The 23866-nt window shown below is 34.5% G+C and overlaps 1 protein-coding gene across 15 annotated transcripts in view; it reads left to right on the forward strand.

Moving 5' to 3' along the window:
* The window catches only part of TANK (TRAF family member associated NFKB activator), a 104507-nt gene that overhangs the window by 55321 nt on the left and 25320 nt on the right, over nt 1-23866 (forward strand). For 5 of the 15 annotated variants that reach the window (XM_090280289.1, XM_090280259.1, XM_090280292.1 and 2 more), the window contains 2 exons: nt 9978-10086; nt 11166-11284. In XM_090280289.1, the coding sequence (XP_090136415.1) occupies nt 9978-10086; nt 11166-11284 (228 nt within the window). Of the gene's footprint in view, nt 1-7342; nt 7422-9974; nt 10087-11165; nt 11285-23866 lie in introns of all 15 variants that reach the window. The other 10 variants (XM_090280269.1, XM_090280265.1, XM_090280277.1 and 7 more) reach the window with 5 other exon arrangements.

Raw genomic sequence — 23866 nt, forward strand, 5'->3', positions numbered from 1 at the left:
TTGGAGCAGCCCAAGGGTTCTGTTACACTAGCAGGCCACTAAATTTTAGAGTTTTTCAAGGCCGCCTTGGCTTCTTATTTTACATTCTTGTATGAGCCATCTCACCTTTTCCTGTGCCTTCAGGTGCCTCTGAGAGTGACCCCTAAATTTATCTCCTTACTCCAGACCTGCCTCTGAGCTCTAGAGCCATGTATTCCATTTCCACTTGGAAGTCACATTAAATTGCATGTCAGACGTGACATATAGCCATTGTTTTTCTCACCTGTACCATTTTAAGGGAGTGCTAAGTTTTATAAGCTACCTTTTATTTATCCTAAGTTACCTCACTTAAGTTTCAAAGGCTAATCCCACATACTATTGAATACTACTAGTGTCATACTATTGATCAAGTGTATTTACGTTCCCTGGCCCCTAAATAGTTTTCTCTTTTCTATACCAAATTTCTCATTGTTAGGCTTAGGCAGTCCTGCCCACATACATTTAAATTGTTTTTGAACCTCCAATCTAAGTGTCTAGTAAAATGTTACATACTTCCTCTTAGCCCTACAAAGTCAAAATTGTTAGCGCCATTTTCAAATGAAGAAGCTGAGACTCAGTAATTAGTTTTCAACCTAATTGGCAGAAACTATATTGAAAGTAGGTTTATCTAACTCTAAACTCCATATTCATTATAATAACCTACTAAATATTATCCCGTTTTAGGTTTTCAAACTGTTTTATTCCCATTGCTGTGAATCTAATACAGTCCTCTCTTTTCTTGGATGAATTCTTACTTTGTGAGCTATACTCCTCTTATAAAGAAAGGGTAGAATATAAAGCTTGCTATTAATATTTTTTTATTCATCTTACAAACAATTTAGGATATACTAGGCACATAATAACTGCCTGGTATTCAAATATAAAAAAACACAGAACATGCACTTAAAGGGTTCTCAGTCTAATACTGCTTATTCTGCTTCTTGCTTTGTGTAAGCATTCCTGTGTATCCACACTAAGAGGTTTGCTGACTTACCAGATAGAGGACTCTTTAAATCACAATAGCCCTTACAGAGTTGGCTTTGCCTCTGAATTAGTTATTGTATAGGATAAGCTGTTGTTACAGAGACCAAGAAATATTGCAGTTAAATAACATAGAAGTGTATTTCTGCTTATATAACAGTCCAGAGATGAGTAGCCAGGGCTAGTAAAGCAGCACAAGAATCCTTAAAATACGGTTTCTGTCTCTGGAATCACAGTGGCTGCTCTACTTGTTACCATTTCCCTGCCAGTGGAAAGATGAAGAAGGAGAGAGAGAGAAAGAAAAGAAAAGAAAAGAAAAGAAAAGAAAAGAAAAGAAAAGAAAAAGAAAGCAGGGAAGAGCAGACAACTTCCTTTTAATTATGTGGTCCGAAATTTGTATAGGTCACTTCTGTTCATGTCCTGTTAGCCAGAACTTAGTTACATGGTCATGCCTAGTAGTGGGGAAGGCTGGTAAATATATTCCCTTGTTGGATGTCCATATGCCCAGCTAATAGCTTCTATTACTTAAAAAAAATAAGAATAGATATAGGGGAAAAATTAGCAGTCTTTGCCACGTCTTATGGCTAAGCTAAAGTTGCCTAGAGAGTTTCAAATATCACAAGATTTCATGATGTGGAATTGTAACAGAACCCCTGGGCTGCTCCGATTGAAACAGAACCCATGGGCTGTTTAGTTAGGGGCCCGATTGCCCGCCATCAGAATTATAACTCTCAATACCAAAGTTTGGTGAAAATAAAAAGAATTATTTGCACATAGTTCTGTCTCCCCCTCCCAGACCTGGCCAGTCTTAGGAAAATCAGAAACACCGTTTCCCTACTTCCTAGGCACAGTTCAGCTTTACCAATAGCTGCCAATCACTCAATTCTGATTGGGGAGGTCCTTTCTGTGCTGTGGTGCCCTCCAGCTCTCAATGCAGGACCGCCTGGATTCTCAGCCTCCTTGTAATCTGCCTTCTTTCTGCAAACCGCATGGATCTCCTCTCCTTCTCAAAACCGCATGGCAAGAGCCTCTTCTTAAAGCAGCCTGGAGACCCCTTCTCCAAGCCACATGGAGGGAGCACACAAGAGCAAGAGCCAGAGCCAGCGGGAGAGAGCCAGCCCCAGAGCCCCAGCTAAAATGTCCACAGCTGCTTATCTATCCCTGACTGCGTCCTCTGACGCAATGGGTGTTGCAAACAGTCCTGACCATTCACAGAACCCTACATAGGCTCTCTAGGCTTCTTCCTTACCATCCCATAGTCCAAGATCCCTCCCATCTTCTGGAGCCTTGGAAGTAAAACCCATCTTTGTGCAACAATGTTTCCAGCCACTAGCCCCAGGCATGCAAGGGCATCCTGAAAGCTGCTTCCTTTTCCCTGTCTCCCAGCGGCAAACTCTGGGGTTTGTTTTTGGACTCCCCTGTTTCTGTAACAGAATTAAATATATAATCAGTTCTATTACATTCCCAACTTGCTTGTCATCCATTCCTGCCACTGTTCTTTGGGAGAAAACAGATATTTTTTAATGAAGAGTTAAATACCCTCTACTGCTTCTTTGACTGTCTTCCTAAGAGAAGAATCAATAGTAAAATAATAAAAACATCTGAAAAATTTAAAACTGATTGCCATTTAAAAGTCACATTACCGTAGTCATATATGATTAAGCTACAGAAAGCTTCCTAAAGCTGATCTGCTTGTCCTGGGATCCTTTGTATTTTGTAGTCAGAAATATAAATCTCCTTGTTAAGAAGAGAAATACAGAGTAAAGTGAATTTGTCTCTTCTTGCCCAGTTCTTGATTAAAAGAGAAAAATGAACAATGTCTTATAAAAAAAATTTTTTTTTAATTCTAAGATAGTTAAGGATCTGTTCTACAAATTTCTTTTTCTTTCTACTAATAAGAAAGGTGAAGGATACTAACCAGTGAGTTTCAGGTAAAAGCCTCAAATAAGACTAAATTTGACTGTGCTTTTTCTATCATAAATTACAGATCCACCATTTTTATGACAATAAATGTAAAGTTGTAAGGACTGTCTTGTCAGATTGCTTTTTTTCTAGGGCTGGTCTTGACCCATCTGAAATGTTAACTGTCAGCCTGAAGGTGTATGTTACCTCAAAAAGCTTGTAAAAAACATGGCTTAAAGAATTGCATGAAGGCGTAAAATTCCTTTATTGTAGGTACTATTTTATTTTTTTAAGTGCCTTTGCTTTCAATTAAGATGTAAACAACCTCATTCTTTACCACCTTTTCCTTTCTTTGTTCCCTCAAATAATATTACTCTGTGTAAAGTATTGGTGGGAATAAAGCAGTTCATTTTGGGTTTTTTCCCACTGAAGCTACTGGTATTAAAATAAAGATGCTTTTATCTGTTTCTAATCAAAGCTTTATTTCTTCTATTGTACTCATTTGTACTTTGCCACTGACTCATTTTCAGAATTTTAAATGTATGTATCCTTTGTTCCAGGTTTTTATTTAGAGAAATATGCCCTGTCAAAACTTTTAGACAGGTATACTAGGTTCAAAAAGATCCATTAATAATTAGGGAACTTTAAATTCTGATATTTAGTCAAAACTTTTTTGAGCACCTTACTCAATATTACAATAGAAGCTGCTGTAAGTACCAGGTCTGCAATGATAAGCAGACCCTACTTTTTTGGAACAGTGGCACAGTCTAGTAAAGCAACAACTAGTCAGACAATCTCATAAATGTAAAGTTTCAAAGTCTGGTAAGTATCAGGAAGAAAGGTAAACTGCTATTAGAATGTTTGTTAGGAACTTGACCTAATCTAGGGGGTCAGAGAAGACATTCTTTATGCAGTGATTTTTGAAAGGGCTGGGTTGGGGTGGGGTGCTTTCCAGATATAGAGACCTGTGCTGTAAAGACCCATTGGCCTAAAAGAACTGGAAGTATACAGAAAATAGTGCAGTGTGAGAAGAGTCAGGGGCAAGACTGTAGAATTTTAGAGGCCATATTGAGAATTTTTGTTTCTTCATTCTGAGAGCAATAGGAGGCCAATTTAAGAGTTGGGGTGGGGGGTGGGGAAAGAATGGGTGTTACGGTTAGATTTGCATTTTGCAAAGAACACAATAGCTAGTGTGTAGAGAATGGATTGGCTGATAGATTTAAGAACAGTTAGGTAGTTGGAGGGAGGAGAATCATTCATTTTGAATAAGTAAAATTTGAAGTAATTTTCAAGTAGTACTTGATCACATAGATCTAGAGCTCAGAGGAGAGGTCTGGACTCGAAGAAGAAATCTGAGAATCTTACTTATAATCAGCCACTGAAGATGAGACTGCTTAATGAAAAACTATACAGCAAACAGAGGACCTTTGTAGAACTAGATATACTCATGTGATATGCCGTAGTGGTTATCTGTGGCTTGGGCTTTGTGGTCAGGCAAACGTGGACTCAAATCCCAGCTCTTCTACCTACTTAGAGACTTTGGGTATGTTATTTTGTACCTCTTTGTGCCTCAAGTTTTCTCACCTGTAACCTCCTCAGGAGATTAGTATAAGGAATAGATGAGATAAAGAATATAAAGCTCTCTGATTTTGGTGCATAGTAGTAATCAGTGAAATGATCATATGATGATAATGCATTATTGAAAAATTTGGGTACAGAACAATTTATATTTTTTGAAAAGTAAGATATGTGTGCATGTACACAGGAGTTCTGAAAGGGCACATACGAAAGTGTCAGTAGTAGTTACCTCTGCGGAGGAACTGAAGGCAAATTCAGGGAAGTCACTGTCACTTTTTACTTTGTACCTACATGGATTTTTGTTGTACTGGGATGGGGGACATTTTGTTTGCATTTTTTTTCAACAAACATGCTACTTCTGTCATTTTTAACAGCCATTAATTATTTCTTAATCATTTTTGAGCCTGTTTTTTTTTTTTTTAAACTTTGAACAATCAAGAGTTTTTTGTTGTTTTTGCTTGACAGAATGTTTTTGATTCAATGGCGATACCACAAACTTCTGAGTCCTAGGTTACAGTGAATTAGAAGAAAGACTGAGAAAACTGGCTTAGAGCATGGGGTGGTTGTGTGGTAAGTCTGGTACAAATTGCCTGTGTTCAGTGGTAATCAGAGCTTTAGTTAATGGTAGTAGATATTATGTAGATACCTTGCACATTATTAAAAGAAAGGAATTAATATTTGCAAGGAGCTTATTATGTGCCAGCTATTTAACACATGCAGTCTCCTTCAATCCCTTCAGGTAAATATTATCCTTATTTTAAAGAGAAAGAAATCAAGGCTTAAAGAGACTAAGTAAATTAATCAAGGCCAAAACACAAGACTGTGAAATAAAAATAGTTTGTCTTACTTTACAATTCAACATGCTGTGAAATTTGTGGCAGCACTGTCAGCTAATAGTAGATAATTAGATTGATAATCTGATCTGTCAAACTGTAGCTCTAGCCTAGAGAAATCTTGGTATTGGGAGGAAGAAAGAGGGCAGGACTTCTACCTAGTTATAAGAGAATACAGCAGAGTGGTTGAAGAATGAGCTGTATAAACCAGGATCTCTGAGTTGCTAATCCTATACAATCTCATTTTTTTTAAATTTAAGATTGATGTTTAGTTTACCAAAGTGTTGAGATAAGACAATTTAGTTTGTGTCTAAGGTGTTATGTATTGAGCTCTGGCTGATGTGGCTCAGTGGATTGAGTGCCGGTCTGCAAACCAAATGGTTGCGGGTTTGAATCCCAGTCAGGGCACATGCCTGGGTTGCGGGCCTGCTTCCCAGTTGGGAGCATGCAAGAGACAGCCATACCTTGATGTTTCTTTCCCTCTCTTTCTCCCTCCCTTCCCTTCTCTCTCGGGATAAATAAATAAAATCTAAAAAAAATAATAAAGTGCTATATGTATTAGGATAACTAATATTTAATTATCTTCCTTCATGAATTGTGGAGCTCCCTATTGAGAGCATCTGTGGTAGCCAAACAGATCCTTCAATAAAGCTTTTGTTCTCTGTCAATTTTGAAACAGTTTGAAAGGTTTTTAAATCGAAACTTTTAAAAATTTATTCAACATTTATTAAATTCCTATTTTTATACTTGAAGGAAAGCAATGGTATTTTTCAGTATATTGAGATTAGTTCTTGAGAATGAGAAGAGATAGTGTTCAAAAAGAAATAACATTTGATCTGTTCAGAGTATTGTAGATGACTTAAGAGCACTAGACTTTTTGCTTCATCTAGGAAATAAGTGCTTTGGAAAATATGAAAAATGAGAATTTTCAGTGTTATCAATAAGAAGACAATTCAATTTATTGAACTCTATATTTATGAAACTCATAAAACTTGAGCAGCTGTATGTCCAAAATTATGGAAAATATGCTGCCACGGTTTTGAAGATAGATTCAGATTTTGCCTAGATAAAGGGACATTTCTTAAGATAAGCCTTTGATTGATTTATGGTAGTCGAGAATATGTATGGACAGCTACTTTTAATAAATTTAAGATGTATCCTGTATTTGATCAACATTGTTTCAAGTTTTGCTCTTGAACACTAAGAAAGAATACAAAGTGCTATATAGCGCAAGTACCTAGGTACCTGTTTTTCCTCTTTAGATGCTGGTAGACCACTTGTTTTGCTAGTCTTTAGAACTGGAAGGAGTGTCAGATACACAGAAGCCAGAGTCATCTTGGCCAGATGGTGTTTGATACAGATGGATGGTTAGTTGTCATGCAGATCTCTTAGTTGGTAACTTGTTGCTGCCATCTGACTCAGAGAATCATTCACACACACTGGCTGTCAAAAGCATCTTCTCTTCTGTCTGTTTTAGCTGTCATGTCTGTGCTCTGTACAGAAGTGTTGACAAGACTTTGCTGTTGTACATTTTCAATGTGGTTGTTAGTTTTTTGTTTTATGGGGTCTTTGATAGTGCTGGAATGTACTTGCTTTGTAATTTTTTTTTTTAATACTGTGACGGTGCAATAATTATCTGACCTTTTAAAAGGACTTTTCAGGTTATAAGTTTATTCAGATCTGTTTGGTGAGCATAAATATTTAATTAAAAAAGAAGCTTTTTGTTTCTTTTAGTTTCCAACCATAGCAAATAAAGTGAATTCTAGTGGTTATTTTCCAATTTGATATAATATTCTCTGGACTTCCCTCTCATGGTCTGTGGCCAAATTCTTTTTACTATTTTCTGAATATGTATTTTTCTCTTCTTGAATTATTACCTTTTTTTTCTGATGGTATAAGCTTCCCATTTTTTCAAAAAGAAAACTTCGGACATTACCTATCGTTTGCATCCATATTCTTAATTAAACATACCTTCCTTTTGTCTTATTAACCTACTGACCTTGTCTCCATTTTTCTGATTTCCCTTTCAGAAATAAAGCAAAGTCTTTTCTCTATTCCTTCACGTCACTTCTGAAAGCGTATCTATTTCTCTGACACCTTTTTAACTATGTAAGTAGTGTATTTGTTCAAGTAATATTTACTGAGCATCTCAGTATGTGCTAGGCACTCTGCTAAACACTGGAGATATCAGAACTAAATAGTCTTTGCTCTTGATAAGGCCATAGTTTAAGGGGAAATTTAGTTTCTATAATGTAAGTAATATAGAAGGAGCAGTGAGAGAACATGAACCACTGCTATTCTGTTTCTCTTGCTAGACTTCCAAAGTATTAGTTTTTTAATTATTTCAAAATTTGCTTGAGTTTATAAAGTACTTTATTAAGTGGTTTAAGAAATAGTTCAATGGGCAGGGAGCAATGGGGGAAAAAGTGGGACAACTGTAATCAAAAAACAATAAATAAATTTTAAAAAAAGAAATACTTCAAAACTTAAGTTTGAAATGGTTGTTGCTCTGTTGATTTTTCCAATCCAATATGAATACATCTTCAACATTATTCAATTATTATAATGTTATGTGCAGGTGTACTAAAGTATGTTTTTAAGGCAGAGGCTAGAAGATGAAAATTACGTGCCAAAGCCCTGGCTGGTGTGACTCATTGAGTTGAGCACCAGCCTGTGAACTGAAAGGTCACCAGTTCAATCCCCAGTTGGGGCACATGCCTGGGTTGCAGCTCAGGTCCCCAGTTGGGTTTCTCCTTCCCTTCCCTGCTCTCTAAAACAATAAATTAACACTGGAAGAATGCAGGGGAAGGAGGGAGGGAGAAGTACCTGGCAGAGGCTTTCTGAATTGGTTCCAAAGGAAAATATGGGTCAATTGGTTTTTCATTAAGATGGGAAAACATATATAAGTAGATGGAGAATGGACTGAGACTTAAATAACTTACACATTTATTCTGGGCCTATCTCTAACTTGCTAAGTTTTTTGTACTGGTTACTTAATGTCTAGATAAGTGGAATGTACATACCTATCAAAATGTAGTGAAAGAATGGGTAATTATTGGTCATTGTTTGTGATGAACTTTGAGTTCTTTGGAGAAAGTTCTAAATGCACAGAAATAGATAGAGAAAACTAACGTCGCTTTGTTTGCTGATTCCTCGGCCTTGGTGGCTGTGTGCCACCCAGGGGAACGTAAGGTGTTACAAAATTTGCTATAGATGTTTGAATCCTTCTTTCAGTCAACCTACCCACTCTTTCTAGGACCTTGAACATAAATGTATGGAGGAGTAAGATGTCATGTCCTAGGAAGCCTGGACCTAGACTGGATTTTGGTATCTAGGGTTCAGGTCTGATACACATAGTCACAGGACATATGGTGCACATGGATTCAGAGGATTTACTTTTCTATTCACAGTAAAATTTACTTGGATTTTTTTAACGTGGATTCTTTATTTCCTTTTTTTTTCAATAAGCATGTACTGAATACCTTCTATGTATAAGTTACCTTGCAGAGCTCTATGGGGATATCACGTTATATTGAATAAGCTACATTCAGGCAGCAGGTATATCACTTGGGTTATTTATCAGCTCTTTCAGTTATCATGTTTGAAATGTGTTATAAAATTTCACCTTTTATTTGGGAAAATGTGGATTTTTGCTTTACTTTTTTGAGCTAATTTATTTTGGGGGTCTAAGAACATCTGTGTATTTATAAAGAACTTTAAGCTTATTGGTCTCTGAAACTGAACTTTGAGCAAGAATCAATTCAAAATCAAATATTTAGTATCTAATATACTGAAGGACATTATGAGATTATTATCTCACATTTCTAGGAATTTATAATTTAGTCATTTATTTATTTGTAACCTGGTGATAGAAATTAGGAAAGAATTCTCTATTATTTTGGTAATATATTTTAAGACTTTGTACTAATTTGGTGATGGTAATGCAACATTTTCAAATTAGCTTGTAGGTTTATAGTATTTGTGTTCTCTAATGCAAACCTGTGTCTTATTTCATTGCTTAATTCTCATAGCTATTACAATAAAATAACAATAAATGGGTTGAAAATAAAAGAGAAATTGTGTTATTTAAGATATCCACTAAAAATTAACCATGGTTTTTTGGAAGTCTTAAAAATTTTAGAAGTTAAGTTTATGATCAAAAGAATTTTATAATTTGTATATGTCCCTTTGGTTTTCATAATGTCTTAGTTATACCCATTTCCTTTTTTGTCCTCTAAAAATAAATTCAAAACTGTGATTATATAAAAGACATGAAATCATGCCTTTTTTAAGTTAGCGAGTATTTTTATAGAAAACTTGAACATAATATTATTTTGTTATTTGTGCCTTTTTCATTAAGGGTTAAATTCTAAATTATAGCTTTTATCCTAACTGAAGGACCAAGAAACAATATGTTGAACTCTTAACTGAAATTTTCTGTAAAATGATTTTAAAAATTTTACAGTGTTTCAAATGCTTTAAATCACAGATGTTTGTAGGGATTATAAATACATTGCTGGAGCCAGATTTTAGCTAATAAATGAATACTCAATACCTGGGAGATAGCAATATGGGCAACTCAGACCTATGTAATTAGTAATAGACAGAAAATGTATGTACATATCTGTCAATAAATATCAGGCTAACTGGTTTTTATGTCAGCAGACTGAAAACTATGAGCAGAGAATACGTGAGCAACAGGAACAGCTGTCACTTCAACAAACTATTATTGACAAGTTACAATCACAGTTACTTCTTGGGAATTCCAGTCGAGGTATGTTCTTGCTGATTCTTTCCATATTTCTTGAGCCACTTCTAGAAAAAGGTGGAAGTCACGTTTTTCTGATTTATTTCTCCATGGTTTCTCTGATTTATAATATTTATTTAAGAAATGAATACTTTCAGGATAATGGGAAAGTGGACATTCATATATTCTATATGTTAGAACTCTAAGCTGATAAAACTTTCTAGAAGACAATTTACCAATAAATAGCAAAAGCTTATTAAAATGTCTGTGCCTTTTAAACCAAAAATTTAAGTTCTAAGAATATATTTGTTCAAGTACTCAAAGATATGTATGCAGGGATGCTCACCAAACATAATTTATAATAATAAAAAAATTAGAAATAAAGAAATGTTCAACGGTTAACTTATAGTCACCCATATAATGAACAGCTATGTAGCCAAGAAAAATGATGATAGTCGATTAATTTATTAACATGACACATACTCATGATATATAGCAAAATGAGCAAAACAGGATACAAAATAAATATTATTTTATCTTATGCAAAAAAAGATTCTATGTGATTTAAAGATATAGGAAAAACTGGTAAAATAGAAACCAAAATGTTAACAGGAATAACTCAGAGATGATAAAAATTGTAGCTTATAGCTAGCTTTTATTTTTTTATTCTTTTTGGCATGTCTTCATTTTCTAATTTTCCTGTAATAAGCATGGAGTAGTTAGGCAAATAAGTATGTTAAACAAGAAATGCATACCTGAAAATAAAATTTATGTAAAAGTTTAATTCCAATTGCTCATGGTTAAGCTGCACAGAGCATAATTCTAGTTTTCTAAATTCTACATATTTTATACACCACTAATTTTGATAGAGTAAAAGTTTTGTGTGTTTAGTGGGAATGAAAACAGATATGAAGCAAACATGCTAAAATCTAAGTGGGCAACTCTAAATTGCCAAAGTAACTAATTTTTAAAGAAATCTTAAAACTCATAGTTTAAAATCTCTACTCTTTAAAATTAGGGATTTGGGTTTGTATTCTATTTGCATTTCCAGGTAGCACCAAAAACAAGGGTTTCCTACTTAAATCCAAGAGGGTTTTGTTTTACAGATGACAGTTATGGCTGTGTCCCCCCGCTTGAAGACAATGAAGCAAGGAAGAATAATTTGACTCTTGATCAGCCACATGATAAAGTAAAATCAGGAATACCAGGAGAAAAAGAATCAAAGGTAGATTGTGCTGCTGGCTTATTCCCTAAAGGAAATAAGAAATGAGAAATCAGGTTCCACAGCCTGAATTATTTAGTCAGTATTCTGTCTTAACTTGGGTGGGCAGGAACGGGAGGATTAGACAAGTTTCTTTTCAACCCTAACAAACATTGCTTCTGCAAAAAGCAACATTCAAGTGCTGATACATAACATATCTTCCTCATTTTATTTTCCTGAGTTAGATTCACCACAGGAATTCTAAACAGAAGTTCTATATATAAAAATAAATGACTTAAACGGCCCTAAATAGAAGCAATATTTCCAGACAAAATAAAGGTGTAGGTTTCATATTTTCTAGTACTCTCTTTTTAGGCATATAACAAAAAAAAAAGATTTTACAAAATAAGAAATTAAGCTAAGGTGGATAGTAAGGTAGAGACGATTCTGGATTAGAAAATAGCATTCTAGTTTCTTCATCAATTGCCTGTGCTTAAACTTAAAAAGAAAAATCCACTTAACCAGCTTAAGCAAAAGTCTTCATTGAGGCAATACAGAAAGAAACATTTTATGTCTGCCAGGAGACAGGTACAAGTGTGTTCATGCAACATTGATTAGATTCAAACTAAACATCCATCAGTAGCAGAATGGTATATATATCTTTACAATAAAATGCTCTAGAAAAATTAAATTTATTCATGTATTATTATGCCTAGATTTCAAAAGAAATGTTAAGTAAACATGGAAGTGATCAAATGACAGAGAGAGTAATTTATGTAAAGTTTTAAACATATAAAATGTAATGGCATTGTGTATAAAAACAGTTATATAGTAAAAGTATAAAAACATGGATAGGAAGGGTGCACATCTTTAGAAAAGATCTGAAGCAAATATGGTAAGTTGTTAACATTTGTTAAATCAGGGTAGTGGATATATAGACGTACTGTATATTCTCCATATTTTTCTGACTCATTGAAACTTTATGTTTAAAAAGGAATTCCTTAAATGAGATAAAATATGTTTTACTGGGATGAAACAGCTTCTTAATAAAATAAGATCTAACAAATGATGACTCTTTAATAGTCACCGTATCAATTAAGTCAAGAGTGCTATAGTTATTTCTTTCCTTCTAAAGAATGTAGGAGATTTTTAGCTTTGGGTGTCAGGGTTATTCTGTTACTGATTCATAACTAAGACTATCTTAACCTGTTTTTATTTAATATCAAATCTGAGAAATCCAATTTTAACAATTTTATAGAAATAAATATTTTAGAATGAGTTCTCTATATATCTCCCAGCTTATATTTTTTAATACAAAATCATTATTTCTTTATTTGAATCATTCAGCTCTCTTTACCTTCACTTCAATTTCTATTTATCTAAAAATGCTGAGAAACACAAGAAACCATGGCACTGGTATATATTTAGGATTATTTTGCAAGAGAAGAAATTCAGAAACAATGGTTCTGACTTTGAGAATACAATATTATGATTGGGTTTATTGTAGTACATTATAAATCAATGAACTACAAATGCTGACATAAATTTAGTGCTTAAGTAAACTACTATACCTTTTCCTATTTCAAAGACTTCCTTTTTTTTCTTTTTTTTTAGATTTTATTGATTTGCAGAGAGAGAGAGAAGGGAAAGGAGGGATAAAGAGAGGGACAGAAACATTCATCAGCTGCCTTTCATAGGCCCCCAAGTGAAGGCCCTCATCAGGAATTGAGCCAACCTTTTGGTTCGCAGGCCGGCGCTCAATCGCCTGAGCCCCATCAGCCAGGGCTGTTTCAAAGACTTTTAAATGTCATTATTTACCATTAATTTTTAGTCAGAATTCTTATATTCATTGCAGTTATAAAATTTCTTTGAAGATAAAATGTCTCCAGTTCAAAATATATAGGAGGTATTTTTTTTAAATAGTAATCTTGGTTAGAACAAAAGGGATGATATGAAAGACTCTTTAAAAATGTTAATAATTTAGTTTATTTCAAATTTGGAATATTTGTCCTTTGTGAAACTCTTCGAGTTTAGTTTTCAGTCTATAAGTGTTCAAAGGGAACCTTCTTCAAGATTTTTTTAAATTTTATTTGTTTTAACTTTGTGGGATTTCTTTTATCTGGATAGTATGCTGCAGTTAAGTGAACAGAAATCAGGTCAAAAATAGCTTATTTCCAAAGAATTACTGATGTTGCATCAATTGTAACTTTATTTTACAAACAATAAGAGGAAAAAATATAAAGCTTCAAGTAAGAAATAAATCTAAATTTATTGAGTTATCTTAATTATCTTAACTAATAGGGAGAAGATTTATGTGACAGCCACATATTTAATATTTTGAATAGCTCATCAACTCAGTCTTGTACTGTAACGATTTAGTAAATTAAAAATCAACTGTCTTGTATCATACCTTTCTCATCTTCTTTTATATCTAGAGCCAAAGTGCTAATGAACACTAGCTATATAAGAGATTAAAAAAGAAGAGGAAATATATTCTAAAAGAATGGTTAAGCTGGAATTATTGAATATTTGAGAGCTGACTGTATATTCATTATAAAAATTAGGTCTAATTTAGAAAAATAGAGGCCAAATCAAGCAATTGAAATTAAAATCTTTTCCATTGGCTTATGTAAATCTATATTTACTGAATTATAATTAAATTCACTTTTAGCTAATACAAATGAAATCCTTTTCTAAAGACCTTTGATTGGTTTGGATATATTAGGGATTTTCCAAAATGAAAAAAATTTCATGTTGGTTGGTTTCAATTTTGTAAAAGTATGCATCTTTATACAAGAACTAGAAAGCAATATGCAGAAATGGCTAAGAAAGTGGTACAATTTGTTTTTTCTATTTTTCATATACTTTTATATTACTAGTCTTCTCAAAAATGAATTGATTTCTAGACATCACATTCCCAATCAGTTGGCCTAGCCTCTGTAATGAATTAGTTAATAGAAATGCTTTGAACCAGTAACAGAAGGAAGCTACTACTAACCACCCACAGTCCTTTCCTCCTCCTGTTTGGTGGGTGGATTGAGGATTTCGTTTCTTTAGAATATTTTGTTTAGGATTTGGTTAGAATATTTGAGATGGGAAAGATTATGGCAAATGACAACATTTGCCGCCTTGGAAAATGAGACAGATAAGAGAAATGAGGGATATATTGAGGGAAAAGAGACCCTTATAGAAAATTTTATTTGAAAGCACAAAATTTATAATTCACTTTCTGTTCATGCTAATCCTATACAAACAGCATGCAAGAATCTTTGGTTCCTGAAAGGGTATAAAGTCAAGACAACAGAACCTATATCATTGGATGACTCTTAGTACTCTGCTTGTAGTTTAGAGACATTAGAGGAGTACTCAGTTTAATGGAAAACCTTTTACCTCTTGCACACCATGTAGCTTGCAGTTTTTCTTGAAAAGATATGACTTTGGCAAAGGGAACATTGTAGTAGGTATCATATCATGTCATATGTTATAGAAAGTACCCCAAAACTTAACAACTTAAAACAACAAATATATTTTTTTAAGATTTTATTTAGAGAGAGGGTAAGGGAGGGAAAAAAAGAGGGAAAGAAATAATCTGTGCACAAGAGAAACATCAATTGGTTGCCTCCCACATGTCCACAGCAGGAGACCTGGCTCACAACCCAGGAATGTGCCCCAACCAGAATTGAACCAGCAGCTTTCACTTTGCAGGATAGTGCTCAATCCACTGAGCCATACCAGCCAAGACAAAACAACAAATATTTATTACCTGTTTCTGTGGGTCAGGAATGCGGGAGTGACTTAGCTGAGCGGTTCTGATTCAGGATCTCATGTGACTGATGTCAAGATGTGGGCAAAGGTTTAGTTCTGAAGGCTTGGCTGTGGTTGGAGGATCTACTTCCAGGATACCTCCCTCACATGACCACTGGCAGGAGACCTCACCATGTGCATCTCTCTTTACAACCTGGCAGCCAACTTCTTCTAAGTAAAAAAGTAAGAGATCCCAGAGAGAGAGAACAAGAAATAAGCCACAGTTTTCTATGATCTAATTTCTAAAAATCACATACCTTCCCTTCTACTTTATTCTGTTCATTAGAAGTAAGTCATTAAGTGCTCCAGAGGCAAGGAAATAAGCTCCTCTTCTTGAAAGGAAGAGTAGGCATTTTAAAAGCATCACAGGGATTGTAGTTTGTGGTACAGAAGAGGGTACTTCTGTTCTGTTTGGCTCATTAGTTTGTTTTGTTCATTAGGTTCCACTTACAGGTGAGATCATATGGCATTTGTCCTTTGCCTCCTGGCTTATTTTACTTAGCATAATATTCTCCAGTTCCATCCATGCTGTTGCAAAAAGTAGGAGTTTTTTCTTTCTACTGCATAGTGTTCCATTGTGTAAATGTACCAGTTTTTTGATCCACTCATTTACTGATGGACGCTTAGGCTCTTTGCAGCACTGGGCCATTGTAAATAGCGCTACTAAACATAGAGGTGCAAAGGTTCTTCTGAATCAGAGTTTCAAGATTCTTAGGGTATATTCCCAGCAATGGAATTGCTGGGTCAAAAGGCAGTTCCATTTATAGTTTTTTGAGGAAATTCCATACTGTTTTCCACAGTAGCTGCACCAGTCTGTATTCCCACCAACAATACACTAGGGTTCCCTTTTCTCCACATCCTCGCCAGCACTTATTTGTTGTTTTATTAATGATAGTCATTCTGACAGGTGTGAGATAATATCTCATTGTAGTTTTAATTCGCATTTCTCTGATGGTTAGTGATGTTGAGCAACCTTTCATATGTCTGTGGGCCCTCTTGTGTATCCTCTTTGGAGAACTCTCTATTCCGGTTTTTAACTGGATTGTTTGACTTCCTAGTGTTGAGTTGTATCAATTCTTTATATGTTTTGGAGATCAAACCCTTGTCCAAGGTATCATGTTCTCCCATATGGTTGGTACCCTTTTCATTTTAATAATGGTTTCTTTAGCCATGCAGAAGCTTTTTAATATGATGTAGTCCCATTTGTTTATTTTTTCATTTATTTCCCTTGCCCTAAGAAATACATTGGTAAAAATATTGCTGCGTGGGATATCTGAAATTTTACTGCCTGTGTTTTCCTCTAGGACTTTTATGATGTCATGACTTATAATTATGTCTTTTATTCATTTTGAGGTGGTTTTTTTTTTTTTTTTTTTTTTTTTTTGGTGTATGGTGTAGGTTGATGGTCTAGTTTTTTGTTTTTTGTTTTTGTATGTACCAGTCCAGTTCCCTCAACACCATTTATTGAAGAGGCTATTTTTACTCCATTGTATGCTCCTACCCGCTTTGTCAAATGCTAATTGACCATAGAGACCTGGGCTATTTCTGGGCTGTCTGTTCTGTTCCATGGATCTATGTGTCTGTTTTTATTCCAGTACCAGACTGTTTTGATTACAGTGGCCTTGCATTATAGTTTGATATTAAGTATTGTGTTCCCTCCTATTTTGTTCTTTCTCAAGATTGCTGAGGCTATTCAGGGTCATTTTTGGTTCCATATAAATTTTTGAAATATTTGTTCTAGATCTGTGAAATATGCTATTGGTATTTACATAGGGATTGTGCTTTGAATCTGTAGATTGCTTTGGGTAGTATGGACATTTTAATGATGTTTATTCTTCCAATCCATGAGCACCATACATGATTCCATTTATTTGTATCTTCTTTAATTTCTTTATTCAGTGTTCCTTAGTTTTCTGAGTACAGATCTTTTACCTCCTTGGTTAAATTTATTCCTAGGTACTTTATTTTTGTTGTTGCTATAATAAATGGGATTTTTTCCCTAGTTTATGTTTCTGATATTTCATTGTTGTTATACAAAAATGCCTTCAGTTTCTGAATATTGACTGTATCCCACTATTTTGCCATGTTCACTTATTAGGTCGACTAGTTTTTTTGTGGAACCTGTAGGGTTTTTCTGTGTACACTATCATGTTTTATCTGCTAATAATATCAGTTTTACTTACTCCTTTCCAGTTTGGATGCCTTTTATTTCTTTTTCTTGTCTGATCGCTATGACTAGAACTTCCAGTACTATGTTAAACAAGCGTGATGAAAGCAGACACCCTTGGTTTTTTTGTTCCTGATGTTAAGGGGAAAGCTTTTAATTTTTGCCCACTGAGTATGATGTTGGCTGTAGGTTTCTCATATATGGCCTTTATTATGTTGAGGTATACTCCCTCTATTCCCACTTTGCTGAGTGTTTTTATCATGAGTGGGTGCTGGCTTTTATCAAATGCTTTTTCAGCATCTGTTGGTATGATCATGTGATTTTTGTCTTTTATTTTGTTTATGTGGTGTGTTGCATTTATTGATATGCAAATATTATACTGTCCTTGCATCTTTGGGATGAATCCCACTTGATCAAGGTGTATGATCTTTTCAATGTATTGCCAATATTTTGTTGAGGATTTTAGCATATATGTTCATCAGTGATATTGGCCTGTAGTTTTCTTAGTTGTATCTTTATCTGGTTTTGAAATTAGTATAATACTGGCCTTGTAAAAAGAGTTTGGGAGTCTTCCCTCTTCTTGAATTTTTTGGAATACTTTGAGAAGAATAGGAGTTAGCTCTTCCCTAAATGTTTGGTAAAATTTGCTTGTGAAGCCATCCGGTCCAGAGCTTTTGTGTGCCAGGAGTTTTTTTATTACTGCTTCAATTTCACTAGTTGTTACTGGTCTATTCAGGCTTTCTGCTTCTTCTTGATTCAGTTTTGGAAGATTTTGTGTTTCTAGAAATTTACCCATTTCTCCCAGGTTGTCCATTTTCTTGGCATATAGTTGTTCATAGTAATTTTTTACAGTCCTTTGTAATTTCTGTGGTATCGGTTATAACTTTTCCTTTTTTGTTTCTGATTTTACTTATTTGGGTCCTCCTTTTTTCTTGATGAGAGTGGTTTTAAACATTTGTCAATTTTGTTTATCTTTTCAAAGAACCAGCTCTTGGATTCATGGATCTTTTGAATTATTATTTTAGTCTATATGTCAATTTAGTTCTGCTCTGATCTTAATTATTTCCTTCTTTCTACTCACTCTGGGCTTTGTTGTTGTTCCTCTAGTTCTTGTAGATAGATGTAGGGTTAGGTTGTTTATTTGAGATTTTTCTTTTTTCTTAGGTGAGCCTACATTGCTATGAACTTCCCTCTCAGGACTGCCTTCACTGTGTCCCATAGGTTTTGGGTTGTTGTGTGTTCATTTTCATTTGTTTCCAGATACTTTTTTGATTTCTTCCTTGATCTCATTGTTAACTTCTTCATTATTTAATAAACTGTTTTTCAGTCTCCACATATTTGAGTGTATTTCAGTTTTTTCCTTGAGGTTGGTAGCTAGTTTCAAGTCATTGTGATCCGAGAAGATACTTGATGTGACTTCAATTTTCTTGAAAATTTTGAGGCTTGTTTTGTGTCCTACCATGTGGTCTATCTTTAAAAATGTTTTGTGTGCGTTTGAAAAGAAGGTATATTTTGCTTCTTTGGGGTGAAAGGTTCTGTATATATCAGTTCAGTCCATTTGATCTAGAGTGTTGTTCAGTGTCTCAACTTTGCTGATTCTTTATTTAGAAGATCTGTCTCTATCCATTGTTGACAGTAGGGTGTTAAAATCCCCTACAATAACTGTATTGCTGTAGATACTGTTCTTGATGTCCTCCAAGATTTTTCTTATATATTTGGGTGCATATATTTTTACAAGGTGTTATATCCTCTTACTGCACTACTCCCTTAAGTATTATGATATGATCTTGTTTGTCCCTTGTTTTAACCTTTGTCTTGAAGTCTATTTTGTCTGATATAAGTATTGCTACTCCAGCTTTTTTTTTTTTTTTTTCATGTCCATTTGCTTAGGATATTTTTTCCATTCCTTTCAGTCTGTATAGATCTTTTGTTCTAACTTGGGTCTCTTGTAGACAGCATATATGTGGATCATGTTTTCTTATCCATTCAGCTACCCTGTGTCTTTTGATTGGAGCATTTAATTCATTTACATTTAAGGTACTTATTCATTGCCATTTTCACCTTTGAATATGTGAATATGTGATTCTCTCTCTCTCTCTCTCTCTCTTTCTCTCTCTCTCTCTCTCTCTCTCTATCTCTCTCTTTCTCTTCATCTTCTTAAAGCAGCCCCTTTAGCATCTTCCGCAATGCTGGTTTGGTAGGGATGTACTCTTTGAGCCTTCTTTTGTCTGAGAAATTCCTTATTTCGCCTTCCATTTTAAATGAGAGTTTTGCTGGGTAGAGTAGTCTTGGTTGCAGGCTTTTGCTTTTCATTAGTTGGAATATTTTTTGCCATTCCCTTCTGGTTTGTAGTGTTTCAGTTGAGAAATCAGCTGATAACCTTATCGGAGCTCACTTGTATGTTACTAGCTGTTCCTCCCTAGTTGCCTGTATCTTGGTAATGTGTGCATAGGTGTGTAAACTTAAATTGTCTCCAGGATTTAAATGAAAAAATAATTCTAGCCCTGGCTGGTGTGGCTCAGTGGATTGAGTGCTGGCCTGCAAACCAAGGGGTCTTGGTTTGATTCCTAGTTAGGGCACGTGCCAGGTTGCGGGCCTGGTCCCTGGTTGAGGACATGTGAGAGTCAACCAGTCAATGAATCTCTTACACATCGATATTGCTTTCCTTCTCTTTCTCCCTCCCTTCACATCTCTTTTAAAGTAAATAAATAAAAATCTTTTAAAAAGAGAAAAGAAAAAATAATTCTAGACAAGACCAAAATTATTCCAGACCACTTTGGAGAACATTATATAAACTGAAAGCTAAAACAAAGTGTTTTGAAAGAGCAATTTTCAGTTACTATAACCTTTTTTTTAAATTGATTTTTAGAGAGAGAAGGAGACAGAAACATTGATTTGTTGTTCCATTTATTTAATGCATTCTTTTATTGACTTTTGTATGTGCCTTGACTGCTAATCAAACCTACAAACTTGGCATATTGGTCCAGAGCTCTAACCAGTGGAGCTACCCGGCCAGGGCCTTACTATAACATACTCATGGCTTAGAGGAGAGAGTGCTCCCTACCTTTTTATTACAGACATCTCCTCAGTGAGAGGCATTTATGTGCTGTGTTACTCCAGTTGTTATGTATGACATTTTAAGCAGGCAGTGTATGAAATTATCTGCTTTCTGGCCTCTGTAGCTTGTAAAATATTAACCTCACAAGTCTAGGTCTTGGATGACATCCCCATTCTTTAACTGTTCATATCTCATATACTTTGGACTTTGGATGCAGCTCCCATTTAGTGAGTTCCCTCTGAACTTAGGCCACCATAACTTTTCTAAACACTCCAGATACTCTCTATCACAAGTCTCTTAAACTGCATTTATTTGTTTAAGTTGCTATATATTATCCAGGAACCTGGTTTTATATATATTGGAAAAGTTTTAAAATAGAGTACCATATACAGGTACATGATACTTTTTTTTTTTTTTTTTTTGTCATTTGAACAAAAGTTAGAAATTAGACCATTGGTCAAGATATGTAATTACCAAGTGATTTCTGTAGGGAAGTCAAATCTAGAATGTCATCTAAACACTGCTTATGTTCATTACACAACTTTATAAAACAAAATGTCCTTGAAGTCCTTAATGTTTGATCCTTTCTTTTTATCATCTTTTATTCAGTAGAAATGGTGATTGTGCCCACTATACAGTGGCACATGTTAACGTAGGCAGGGCTTACAAAAAGTTGAAGAAGATGTGTGTGTGTGTGTGTGTGTGTGTGTGTATTGTAGTACTTTGCCTTCTCAGTCAGAGCAAATGTCCCATTGTCACTGTTTTATTTCTAGAGACTAGAATGAATATACCTTCTATATATATATATTTTTTAAATTTCTATATTATTTCTCTTTGGAGACAAGTCTTTGTTTATAGACTCTCTGGTAGAATAATAATTAGAAGGGAAATTAATTATCTTTATTATCAGTTCATTCGTTAAGGTTCAAAGATTTTTTTTCCGAAGTGTCATAATAAATATATCATAATAAGAAAAATACTGATACCCAAAGCATTTTAATATTTACATTGAAATTTCTTCTGCAGAAATTATTTCTAAAGATTATTAATTCATCCTAACCCTTTACTGTTTTTCAATTCAATACATCATTTTACGGTTTTTGAGGGGAGAAGAAAATGGGAAGTGGTGTGTCACTTTTTAAAATCTTTTCCCTGGTTTCTAAGCAAATTTGAGTATCTTGAGTGTGTCTTTTCTCCTCTTTATTTCCCCCAATTATCCCCTTTCTCATATTTCCCATTTTTCTTTTTTCTACTGTGCCCACAAAACAGAGCTTGTATATTTTACTCAGCCCTGATTTCTCTTGACTAAGGCGTGAAAGGCTATTTCCTCAACCTTAGTAGATTAGGAGTAGCCCTCCACCCCAAACAATATAGTTTCTCTTATTAACATGTCATAATCTGTCATCCTAGAAGTTCTCAAAATTTGTTTTGAAGATACTTATTTTTCATTGTTATGAAATGTTTCTGCATTAATCTGTTGCTATATTTTGTGAGTGTTTTTTGTTTTTTTTTTGTTTGTTTGTTTTTTTGGTTGAATTATATGAAGAAAATCTAGTCTCACACAGATATGTAGTTGGGAAAGGGAAGAGTATACTGGTCAATGACCTTTTTAGAAATTGTGGATATTCTTCTTTGATACTACTCCAAAACTCAGTAAATAGTATTTTCTTAAGTGTTAGCTGCTATATAAAAGCCAAAACTAATGAACTTTTCTGATACATTAAAAGCCATTGGCCTATCTTATACTTTGAATGTTTCTCCTACCTATCCATGATTGTGTAGCATCATGAATTTAGTCATTTATTGGTTCCATGAACTATGCAGATCTTCCATATTCTGACTTATTTTATGATATGTTTTAAAATCACATGTAATATCATCACTGATCTTATCAGAAAAGTTTTTAAAGCATTGGACAACTGTCAGGCTTACTGTAATGGGTACAAGTTCTCAAAATTTTTAATTTTCACGTGAAAACTTAAATTTTTTTCATGGTTAACAAATCATGTCAGTTGTTCCTGTCTCTGTGTGTATGTTTTAAGTCAGAGGTTAACTTCATTTGCTTTTTAGCAAATGCCTGCCCATCAGTCATTCTTTTGAGTAAAAATTACATTTTTCAAAAGTAACTATTCATCTCATAACTCAAAATGTTACACTAGGTGCTTCTCCCCAAGACCACTCTTGTACTTCAGTCTGAAACAGAAACTTTTTACATATATTTCCCATTTTGTCCCACAGAATATTTAAAACATCTTGAGAATATCAAAAAAAACCTTTACAGCCTCATCAGGGACATTCTTTGGTGAAACTGGCTTTTTTCTTTAACTGGCAATATGGCATTGAAGAATATAGTGACTACAATTTGGTACCGCAGTCTTAGTCATACTCAGGCATCAGCAGTTTTATTCACTCATCACTTTTGCATCATCAGTGTAAATGCCAACACATTAAAAAAAAAAAGGCAAATAGCATCTAATAGTATTGTGACAGTAGTTGACCCCATGGATTTCAGTGTCTAGATTAGATTTTACCCTTACAAGCTAATAAGTTGGCCATTTATTGCTTCATGGATGATGGAAGAAGACACAATACTCCTGAATCAGAAAAAAAGTGTCTTTATTATTCATAGCACAGCATCCTGCAAGAACATTATATTTGCATTAGTACCACCTGGGGGGAGGTGATGTGGTAGACTCAGATGGATGCTGGGACATTAAAGGAGAGGGACATTGAGCTTGGGAATCGCACCATTTTACAGCAAGAAATAAAGCAAGTTTCCCTCTGTAAATACAACCCTGAGTAATATCCCAAGACTTGTATTCTTGGCATGCACAGCAAAAGTGTGCAGGGACACTCAGGGCCCATGCAGATTCTCTCTCCCAACAGTTAATCTCTTGAAAGGGTCTTAGGACCCCCAGGAATCCTCTCCAGGGATCCTACACCATATTTTGAGAACCACTCATTTTACCAAATTATAATTTCCTGTTATAAAAATCTTGTCTTTTCCTTACTAAGTTGCTTGCTTTTCATCCTACAGAAAAAACGTCATATTCTAGGAATACTCTAGCATCTCCTCAGGAGCTCTTCATTATACATGGAGGTCATATTGCTTGCTCATCAGTCCTTTTCATATTTATTGGATAAATATGTGCTTTATGACTTTATACTTTAAATCATGATACCTATAATTACTCTTGGTTACTTAGCTATACCTACTACGTTAAATCTAGAGCAAACTGAATTTTGACTCTAGTCTGTTAAAAGAGTATAATACCTGATGCATTTCCAGAGGTGTTCCAAAAATGCTGCATACTCTGTACTCTGTGGTCTTTTTAAGGCACAAGAGTTTATTATAGGATCTACAATCAACAGTTAGAAAACCATTTAGCCTCCTTTAACCACAGAATCTCTAGCTAGCACTTTTCCCACTATTGTATTTAACAGCTCTTATTAGATTTGTAGTCTCCTCTAAGATATTCCTAGAATTTGCCAGGGGAGTAGAAGGGAAGGCTCACCTAAATTTTCATTTGCACCTAATATTATGCTCTCTGTTGCTTGCTTACATAGTTCTGCTATG

This window comes from Furipterus horrens, unplaced genomic scaffold, assembly GCF_987537825.1.
Source record: "Furipterus horrens unplaced genomic scaffold, mFurHor1.1.pri manual_scaffold_1, whole genome shotgun sequence".
Taxonomy (NCBI): Eukaryota; Metazoa; Chordata; class Mammalia; order Chiroptera; family Furipteridae; genus Furipterus; species Furipterus horrens.